We start from the raw sequence: 10,451 nt of genomic DNA, 5'->3' as shown, positions 1-10,451 counted from the left end.
CAGCCCTCAGGGCATGCCTCGGGAAGTGCAAGGTGGAGCAGAAAATTTAATGGTGTTACCTCCTGGCTTAAACAGCGTGGTTGGTCATTTAACTGATCCATTCGCACAGCTTATTAAATATGAAAGAGCGTGGAGGGACAACTTCTGGTAACAGCATCTCAGTAACGGCTTGAGTGGCACAGAGGCTCAGGCTCACGCACGCACGGCGCTGGCAACCCGCCCCAACAGCAGGCGAGACAGTTGTTTCGTTTTTTCTTTTCAAAACTTCTGTTAAATCTAGCAGACAGCACCGTGCGTTCCCTCACGGCGGCTGTAGCTGCTATATCCACTAATGGGGGACACTGGCTTCAGTAAGCATAAATGTGCAGCCCTACGGAAACGACTCCGGCCACCTCGTGTTAAACTCGCGCTGCTGTTTTCTACATGCCTGCACACTGACAGCGTCCCGACCGAACGAGCCGTTTGGGTAATCAGGAGGCTGAGCAGTCTGCACAGGATCCTGCTGCTCAGGGTCGAGCGCTTTTATCGCCCCTGCGTAATAACTTAGGCAGATAACCTACAACTCAGACATCCCAGCATGAGCGTATCCACAGCTGCAGACATCACTTAATAGCATATCTCTGCAAGGGAGACTTTTATGCCTTCTACAGATACTCCTAGCTTGATTTTTCCAAATTCCTTTCCTTCTTAAGAGAGACCCTGTTGAAAGTCCTTTTTATTCCAAAAACACCCACTTTACTTTTGAATGCTGCTAGTCTCAGCTTGTGTGAGCAAAGACAACTTTGCTCTTAACTGGTGGAGGAGCAAAAGTTTTCAAAGTTAGTATTTTGAGCATTTTCCTTTATGAAATCTCAAAAGTGTTTGCTGGTAGATGGCCTGCTTCAGGCCGTTTGTGAATATTCCCGCTTGCTCTTTCGCCATAGCCTCTACTAGATAAAAGAAACACATCCAAAATAATCAACATTGTAGGTCAACACACACGTATCAGTACGTCATTACAGAGTGGCTCCCCAGCTCTTGTAACCCTGATCTGACTTGAGACCTGGGCTCTTTACTACAGTTTAGACTAGAATAGTGCTTTGGAGTCTTTTATGATACGGGCCTGTTGTGATACAGAATCAGCTATAGCACTGCCTGTTAGTAACACACACACTCCTCACTTCACATCATGCATGTGAAAACTTCCATATGTTCAGCTATCATTTTTAAAATGTGGTTTCCTGTTTGCTTTTTCAGTGAATGCTCTTCCTTATGAAGTCTGCAATCCATAAGCACTCTGCAGCAAGTCTGGACTAGATTTGAAATATCACTTCCAGGTACCATCCCAATATCTGCTGTAAAACACGTACTTTTCTTATTCTTAACCCAAGTACATTTTTAGTCCTTAACGCACCAAATACTTGTTGCAATTGGTCTGTGCCCTTCTATCCTGTCAATATATGCGGAAAGTTTTAGTGAAAATCCCTTAGAGCTCATTACGCCCAATTTATTAAATTTACCTTCACCTTCTGAATTTTTATTGATTCTACATTCTCCTGTAAACAAAACAAGAGGAAGAGGAAAGGGAAGATGGCGGCGGCTGTAGTACCCAAAATTTCATCCAGAGTTCTGATCTTCAGGATGACTAAATAATTGGTGCCATTCCTATATACACCTACTGACTTTAATAACTTTTTTGGCAGAATTTGTAGTCTTCTGCAATGGCAAAAGATAAAAAGACTGTTCTTTACACTGCTATCAATCTGGATACATCATTTGGCAAATTGTAATGCCTTTTTAATTATTTTATGTTAGGGAACGTTGTGTCTCTCCAGAAAGAATATTTGGCCAGTCGCAGAAGTCTCCAGGTTTCCAGTAAATTAACTGATGAGTAACAGACATGGTTACGGTAGCCTCTCTTTACTGCCTGTAGAAAACCTCCAGCAATTTATTTGCAAGGGGCTTGGCCATGACCCAGAGCACAGCTCTGAAAGCAAGGAGCCAGCTGCATACCTAACTTGGACTAATACCTGGACCTTGGGGAAGTGATTGGAGAAAGATGTGTACATAGTGTGGTATTTTAAAAGGATGTGAACAATTTTTGACATAGAAGCCCTGGAAACATCCCCCTTCTAGGAAAATAAGAGAGACAGAAGCTTGGACTTTTGTCCAGGATTATTAATGCTGCTGTTTTTCAAATGACAATCCAATGCATGATGCACTGTGGAGTGTTGCGTGATGTTAGAGGTTGCCTCTCTGTGGCATCACGAGGGAAAATCCATGGGCTAAGGTTCCCCAGGGCAAGGCTGTGGCTGCCTAATATGACTACACAGGGGACCTGAAGCGAGTATGTTTCCCTTGTTCCCCTTTGCTATGGCTAGGAGACATAAGAGCCTCAGCATGGAGGAAATTGGAGTCCGCTCCTCAGACACCTTCTCTTTGGGAACCAATGAGTTGGGAAAGGGCATAGATTTTTGCCCAGTAGTCTCTCTCCCACCCTGTGGAAGCAGAGTGGGCAGGTGGTGCCCAAGGGTACGTTACACCTCCTGGCGAGACCTGCCAATCACTCAGTCCACCAGGGAATCTTTTCCCTCCTGAAGCAACATGTCCTTACACCTCATCATGGCTAAGTGATAAAAGGTCCTGCCAGCTCCAGTCAAGGCTCTGTGTGTGCATGTATGACTAGACAGAAGGCTTGTGTTTCATCATGAATATTCATCAAGTCTGTGTGAGCCGTGTAAGAGACCAGCCTCTTACACAAACACACTTTGGCTATAGAAAAGGAAGGAGCAATGCCTGGGCCTTATTTTGGCTAGCAAGTTTTAAATATCAGCTTGATGTGGAACTTCCCTTCCTCTCGGACTAGCCCCTGTGAAATGTGCAAAACCTAAAGATGCAACTATTTTATAGCACACCGATTTCCTTCTCTTTATTTCTCAGTGTGGGGTACGCTGGCAGGAAACCATAGGCTCCTGACGGCAGAGCTTTCTTTTCAGACTGGCATAGGCAGTGGCAGATCCCTAAACACAACAAATTCTTCAGCAACGAGAGATTCAAATCTGGTGTCCTGCGTTATCATCCCTTCAGTCCTCCCTCTGTTGAGGCTGGCAGTTAATGCAACAATTAAAAGGGACTCAGACTGCAATATCTCAGTATAAGATTTTGTACTGGTTACACTTTTTTTTTCCTCTTTGTGAAATACACCAACTAATATAACAAACTCCATGAGTTCACTAACTGATCACCTATAGGGAGGAGATACATACAGGAAAAGCACCATTTCCTTGGTCATCCTGAAGATCAGAACACCAGATGAACGGTTTGACAGTTGTTCACTTGAGTGCTTTTCTTCAGAAGGGTTTGTTTTACAAACTTAAAGCTAAGTACAAACAATAAATGACAAACTGCAAGGCCAATTAGCTTGTTGGCCATGTACCTTGTTGCCTTTGTCCCCTGGCTCTCCAGGATCCCATTCGAAGAGAAAATCATGAGAAAATTGCATTTGAAATTACTCTCAATGTCATTAATGTGATGCGTTCTCTTTTTCTCCCCACCATATTTCAACCACATGTCTCAAGTTTCTGTTTCCTAAATGACTGTCTTGAGCTCCCCCCAAGCGTGTTTATAGGCCACGTTTTAAAAAGAAACACATTTTAAATTAAGGGTCATATGACTAGAACTTGAGGAAGCATCTGCAGTTTGCTTTTGCAAATGTTCTGTGGTGAGGTGAAGACTTTTTTTTGCAAACTTTCTGGAAAAACACTTTGCTTTTTGAAAATGTTTTCTGGGAAGAGTTTCTTTCATTTGATAATGCTTTTGATTAAAGAATGAATATCCCAAATATTTGCGTGGGAGAGGCAGGAATACATCAATTTTTTAGCATGATTTTATGCATCAGTAGAATTAGGAAAAAAACAGCCTTCCTCTCTAGCCTTATGGCTCCTTATCACTCACATATTCCTCATTTCAAGGGACATAATTGGGTTTAATACCAAAATATCTATCAAAACCAAAAAGTTGGTGTTCCATCTTAATGTTCCAGATGTAACTAATTTCAACTGTAAAGATCAGGAATGTGTAATCTTGAACTAGATTAACAGAATTATTTCCATAGGACTTTAAGATTCCTGTGCTGATGGTTCTTTGTGGGTTCTTTTCCTTTCTTTTTGGATTTTTATCATATGTTATACCATTTATTTGGGTCTTAGAAGGTTAAGAAGTATGTCTAGGCCTCAACACCATGGTGCCTGAGTGTCTCCTAAATTATTAAAAACAGATATAGCAACAACATGAACATCTATTTTTATGTATAGCGCAATCGTTAGTACTCTGACCCCAATTCAGAAAAGGATGTATATCCAGAAAAAAAAAAAATCAACATATGTTTAACTAAACATTTGTATGAACCACATGGAAGTGGCAAGATTTAAGTGCACAACTGGAGCTAAACAAGGTATTTCTGTGAATCATATATTTCATCATATATTCAACTACCAGTGCCACAAGAAAGTAGAACTGCAGAAAAACCCAGTTGCTACTGAATAAAATATAATACAGGACCGGTTTCAAGACAGTTATACATTGCCTTTAAGTTATAAATGAGTATAAAATTTCTGCTTATCTAACTGCTTCTCGCAGAGTTTGTGTCTTTCTGCAGAGCTTCACTCATTCTGATGGATACGCATAAATGGAACCAGGAATCAATGGTCCATTTATTCCAGCCACAAGAGAACAATCCAGAAGAAAATTTGAGCCTTAAATTAGCGGCAAGTAAATTAAAATTATAACTTCTGAGAATGATTTGTGGTCTTCCGAAACTGTAAAAGGATGAAATAGTACATTGATTTATATTGGCTTACTACGCCTTTGTCAGTTGCAGGAAAGGATCAGTAGTCAAAGTGATGATTTCTATGAGGAACTAGTGCCAAACTAAGAACTCTAAACTATACAATAATAAGGCTACCAAGAGCCTGTATAGAATTCAGCAACTCTTGGGAAACAATGAATTAATTCTGAAGTTGCTACACAGAGCTACGAAGCTTTTGTAAGTGTTTGTGTCAATAAAATCTGGTTGAAAACAAAGTTTGGTTTCCTTTCTCCAGTTTTCTAGTCACAAAGCCATGTGCTGCATCCGAATGAACTGCCACTGGTTTGCTAAAAATCTGCCACATCCATTTTGACCCAGTTATTTTGTCCCTATATTTCTAAGAAAATAAAGTGCATCAGTGATTTTCACTCTGTCTCTGAAGACCCTTAGAGGTCTGCAGTCAAATTTTAGGGTATTTAAGAATAGCAATTCAGAAAGGCATCTCTATTACTAATCAGCTTAAGTTGGGGATTTAGGGGCTGTTGTCTTCCTGGAAGAAATAGAGGGCCTGCCAACAGAAAACTAAAACTCAGTTATTTCTATGTGCCTTTTATTTGTATAATTCTGCACACACTTCCGTGTTCATATCCAGGTGCAGCAGCTAGATTCACATCCCTATTCCTGGGGGCATTTGCACAGGTTTCCCTGTTCCAACCGTGTCTTCTAGCTGGGAGAGATTACAGCATTTGCACTGCTTATTGCAGGCTGCGAATAGCTACCGAGGTCTCACCGCTGACCACCTTGACTCTGAAGCCAGCATGGCCTTTGGTCTGACCCCGAATTTCGGGGAGATGAACTTCACTTTCCGACACAAAAAAACCGATGGAGCCACTAGATGGCACTTTCAAAATATGATTTTGCACACTCTGTCCAGCTAGCTACGGATCTGGGTCTGAATCGCAAGGTGCACTGTAAATGTACACTGATTGCCCTGAACAACAGACATATTCGAAAGGTTGACAAAGCAAAACCTCCTTTTTACCAAAGACAGAATTTCTCCTGCCTTCCCCCATAGCATCATCCTCTCTGAAATGCAAGGCCATCGGTATATAACTGTGGGCATGCTTAATATGACATCCAATAACCCTTATAGCATCTGTAGGGAGAGAAACTTCATGACGGATGAGATACACGCCAAAGTGGGAGCAGCAGTCTCCTTCCTAGTTTGGAAACTATCCAAGAGACCAGATTTTCCAGCCGTGAGACTAGAAAATCTATTGCATTTTGAGTGTATTTTGTATGCTGCTTTCCTGTTTTATCCCTTCTCAGCCACTCATGCTAGAAACAATATTGACGAAGGAACTTGGTTTTAAAAACAGAAAACAAAGAGTCTTATTTTAGGCAATTAGTTCTTCAGGGCAGGGCTGTCTGCCTCTTTTTATGTTTCTCTAGTGCTCAGCACCATGACAGTGCACACTGAGTGAAGTCTCAAAACTTCCCTGCAGTGTAGATGATTACATTAAAAATAATCCCACCATATAACGTCGCAAGATGTTGCTAATTAGCCATTACATGTATAACGACTACTTTTTTTTCCCCAGAGCAGAAAAGATGGAGGCATGTTACCAGTGCAACAGAGGGCCACAATCTGTTTAGCCTCTTTAGAAGAAGGTTTCAAATCAAGGTAACCTTGCAACACCTGAAATACAGAAACTGCTAGGCTGTGTGCTGCTATTCAGAATTCATTGCCACGGATTGAAATTTTCTGGTTTTATTTTCACTTTCATCGCTCATTGCCTACTCCTATCTATAATATCTACCAACAATATGTCAGCAGACACTTTCAGTCGTTGAATCTTGTTATTTTTTAGAGCTCTGGACGCATAGTACGTGGGATTAGCTGGGGTTCAATAGCTCTGGGTGTCCTTGTTTTCATGGCAGTAGAAAGACTGCCCTTATAAAAGCTATATGACCTGAACTCTTGAAGGATTTTCTGCAGATGGAGTAAAATGGATAATGGAAGTATCTGTGGCGCGCTATGTATTTGGTTGTTCAAGAGACACTAGAAGCGTAAGGCTCTGGGGAAAACTTCTCACAGTTCCAGACTTCATGGTTGAGAAAAGGGGCAGAAGATAGCTGTATTCATGAACCAGACAAGGCTTTGTGCCACTAAGCTAGCATTTCGGATGGCATATGGAAATCTCGTTAACTGTGGCAGTCTGCTTAGTCTGCAAGGATTTAGAATTTTTGTTAACAAGGAAGCATTTTCAGTGTTTTCCAGGATAATTTCTTTGTCAAACATGAGGAAGGACAGGCTTTATGAAAATTAAAACATATTATGAAAATATATGTCACATACACAAAAAATACTAAAAGAACCTCTTTAAGGTGCAAAGTTGAGCCTATCAGAGTCAGGAAATCCCAGAATTAAGGTTACTTATGGACCATTAATTTGGTTCCTTTGATTCTACAAACTCTGTTAGTCTTTATTTTCATTATAATAGGTTGGTGGTGTTTCTTTCCATACCAACCCTGTTTTATTGAGACTATATAACTGATTGTCATGTTATTTTGTTATTGATATATATTTTGTCTGCTGTCATTCGATGTATGATCCTTATTTGCTGCACATTATTTAAACCCTTCTATGAATTTGCTCATTAAATTTTCTAAAGCATTCATCTCTTGAATAGCTAAGTGCTTCATAAATAATTTATTTTCATAATACCCATGTAAATAGAGGGTAAACGAGACAATAAGAGATCTTACAGATGGGAAGGGAGGCAGAGAGATTAAGGTTAAAAACATTCCTTTTGGCTGCTTAGCTGGCAATTCCTACAACATGACTTTTTGCGTATTTACCATTATATGTCAGTTTACATAGTCAGGCAGAACTGTACCGGTGCTCATGCAGTAATTGAAACACAAACCATTTTTTCATGAATTCTAAGTGACTCGTTAGCATTAAGACTGGAAGAAGCAAACATGTTCAATGGAGAAGCATGTACATCTTAACCGTATGACATCTTTCCTCCTTTTGCAACAATCTGCTTGATTTCCTAATGTGCTTTGTCCAACATCTGTGACAAAAGGGACAAATCCAGACACAAAACAATGTCTTCATTACACGGCCTTAATTTATCCCCAGAAAAAGTTTCCACCTTGTGCCCTCAATGAGGTGAGACTTCTGTTGAAAGAGATTGATGGAAATAATTAAGGAATGTGTCCTGATGATACCACCAAAGAGCCAAACAGAAGGTGGAAAAGCAGAAATTACTGATTTTTGAGTTCTTGAATCTTAATGTTTTCTTGTGTGTATTACATGCATCATAATTTTCTAGTTTTTTGAACAGTAACTTGAATGCTTCATCCCTGTCCACCTCCCAGCCACTGAAACTCCCCCTTACAGTATCATGTTAACGCTTTCAGGTATTAACAACCAAACACACAGAATTCTGACACTTACAGTAAATATGTCATGGTAGCAAAGCTGGCGTTTTCTTTGTGAATCAGCCCTACAGGGAACTGCCACATAGTACTTTGCCAGAAAAGGGCAAACCTCTGGCATCACCTTCTGGTGAAGAATAGAGTGTGCTCTGGCAGGCACAGATTCCTCTACCCCTTCAAAAAGGAGCAGTTTCATTCACCAATCCATACCATGCTCTTGTCCTTATTCATTTTTGCCATCTTCGCCTTAGTTCTAGTCTCCTTACCTACTAAGCCTGCTTTTGGCTTTCCACATTGGCTCCGATTTCCATGCCTTTTCCCTGCTGAGCTTGAGTCAGGGTCTCCCTCGTTGCCTTTCTACCTCCCTTCCTAGTTTCTTTGCCTGAACACCTGAATTTCCTGTTCCTACTTCTTATTCAACCTGTCTCCTACTACCCCACCAGTGACTCCCTGTCTAAGTCTTCAACTCCAGGCTTGGTCAATCTCAGCGACCCCACCTTTGTAATGCATTTATTTGTAGCCTTCCCTGGATTTATCTGGGGAAATCTTCCTCTAATGTATGTGTAGAAGAGAAACATATTGTTTTAGGATTTACCAGATAGATCCTGTAACTTGGGGCAGTTGGTCTATTGTAGCGTTTAAAGCATTACTTTTTAGTTAAATTATATTCTACATGTGTAGAAAATTTTTATCAGAAAAAGGAGGCTTTAATTTAGTGTTCTGAACTTACTTGAAATTCACATTTGTCATTAATTTATATCAACTATCCTGACTATCCTTATGTGTAAAGGAGACCTTAGGAGATGAATCTTTGAACACAGAATGGGCCGGTGCCTTTGAGTCATCTTACCGCTTTGCATCTTCCACTAGCTTGACTCTTGACTGAATCCTTGAATAGGATGTGATACAAACAAATAAAAATCACAACACCTAACTGCAAAGAGAAAGTACAGAGGGCTCAGAGACATCATTAATATGTGTGTGTGTGGGGGGGGGTGTCTCTTGATCAATGTATGTTGTCCTTCTGCAGCATTTTTATGCAAAGCTACTAATAGTATTGTATTCTTTCACTATTTTAGGTTTTTCTCTGTGGAAGTCATCCAACTCAGAGCAACACGTATAAAACCATTCCAGCCACTTTTACACTCTCCATTATGGTCTTCTTGCCATTATTGCTGCTAACATTCTTGTTCCTGACAAGCCAGCTATTGTGCAGTTTGGCTAGTGAATAAGATCTAGGATAACTAACAAGAATAGGTGGTGACAGAATAATGCAGGAAAGACAAAAGCCTAAGGAGCAAGGACCAAGGAACCATTTTATAGAAGACACAAATTACAATACTCAGTATACTTTTTCTCTCTCCTGTCATATGGTTCCTATGAGGAGAATTAAGACATTAAATAAAGAGGACACAAAGAATCGATTTCTAATTTTTTCCTCGGGAAGAGTGAAAATTAGGTGTTTGCTTGTTGTTTTTTTTAAAAGAACTCACATGTCAGTTAGACCCTAGAATAAGGGGCCAAGTTCTAAAAATACTTTCCAGACTGAACGTCTCTAAAATTCTACTCACTGCAGTGTGCTTGGTACTTTAGGTACTGAAAAATTCTGCTTATCCAAGCACAGAATTTGAGCAAACCACTGTTAAATACTACGTAAAGTATATGACTAGTGTGTCTTACAGAAAATACTTTGGTACACAAAATCGTTTCGTTGTAGGTGAAAGGTTATCATCTTAGAGTGAATAGCTGTGACTCACGGCCTGACTAATCAGAGTCTGAGTGAGAAACAAAAGGCAAATTCAGTGAAACTGGTTTGCATCTGCTGAGGAACAGGCTATTTCGGCTCAGGCTTTGTTTATATCATCAGGTTGTTGGAGGACACAAAGCTCTGTAGTATGTGGCTTACATGTTTCAGCATATCCCCTGTTCCTTCTCTGTCTATCCCTCTTCGTTCACTTCGCGCACGGCAAAAGGAATTGCCGCATCCATTTCCAAGGGGCAAACCGGCCAGTAAACAGCGTACAAGCGAGGGGCAAGGCCTTCTCACCATGGACCCAGCACAGGCGGTGCACCAGGCTGCTGTAAACCACCGGGGCGCCAGCATCACGCCCCGTGAGCGAGAGCCCCCAGTTCGCCGGCGGCAGGAGTCGCGTGTGCCCCCGCACCTTTCGGGGGGGACCGCAGCTCCCCCACCCCGCGCGGGCTGGGCGCAGCCCCG

At 41.1% G+C, this 10,451-nt stretch overlaps 1 protein-coding gene across 1 annotated transcript in view; it reads right to left on the bottom strand.

Annotated features, from left to right (window-relative positions):
- Positions 1-8,473, bottom strand: part of LOC103919078 — a 36,827-nt gene extending 28,354 nt beyond the window's left edge. The window contains exon 1 of the mRNA XM_009326533.1: positions 8,444-8,473. Within this exon, the coding sequence (XP_009324808.1) occupies positions 8,444-8,473 (30 nt within the window). The remainder of the gene's footprint in view (positions 1-8,443) is intronic.
- Positions 8,474-10,451: the final 1,978 nt, after the last annotated feature.

This window comes from Pygoscelis adeliae, unplaced genomic scaffold, assembly GCF_000699105.1.
Source record: "Pygoscelis adeliae isolate BGI_AS28 unplaced genomic scaffold, ASM69910v1 Scaffold186, whole genome shotgun sequence".
Lineage (NCBI taxonomy): Eukaryota > Metazoa > Chordata > Aves > Sphenisciformes > Spheniscidae > Pygoscelis > Pygoscelis adeliae.
This window is presented reverse-complemented; position numbering and strand designations above follow the sequence as displayed.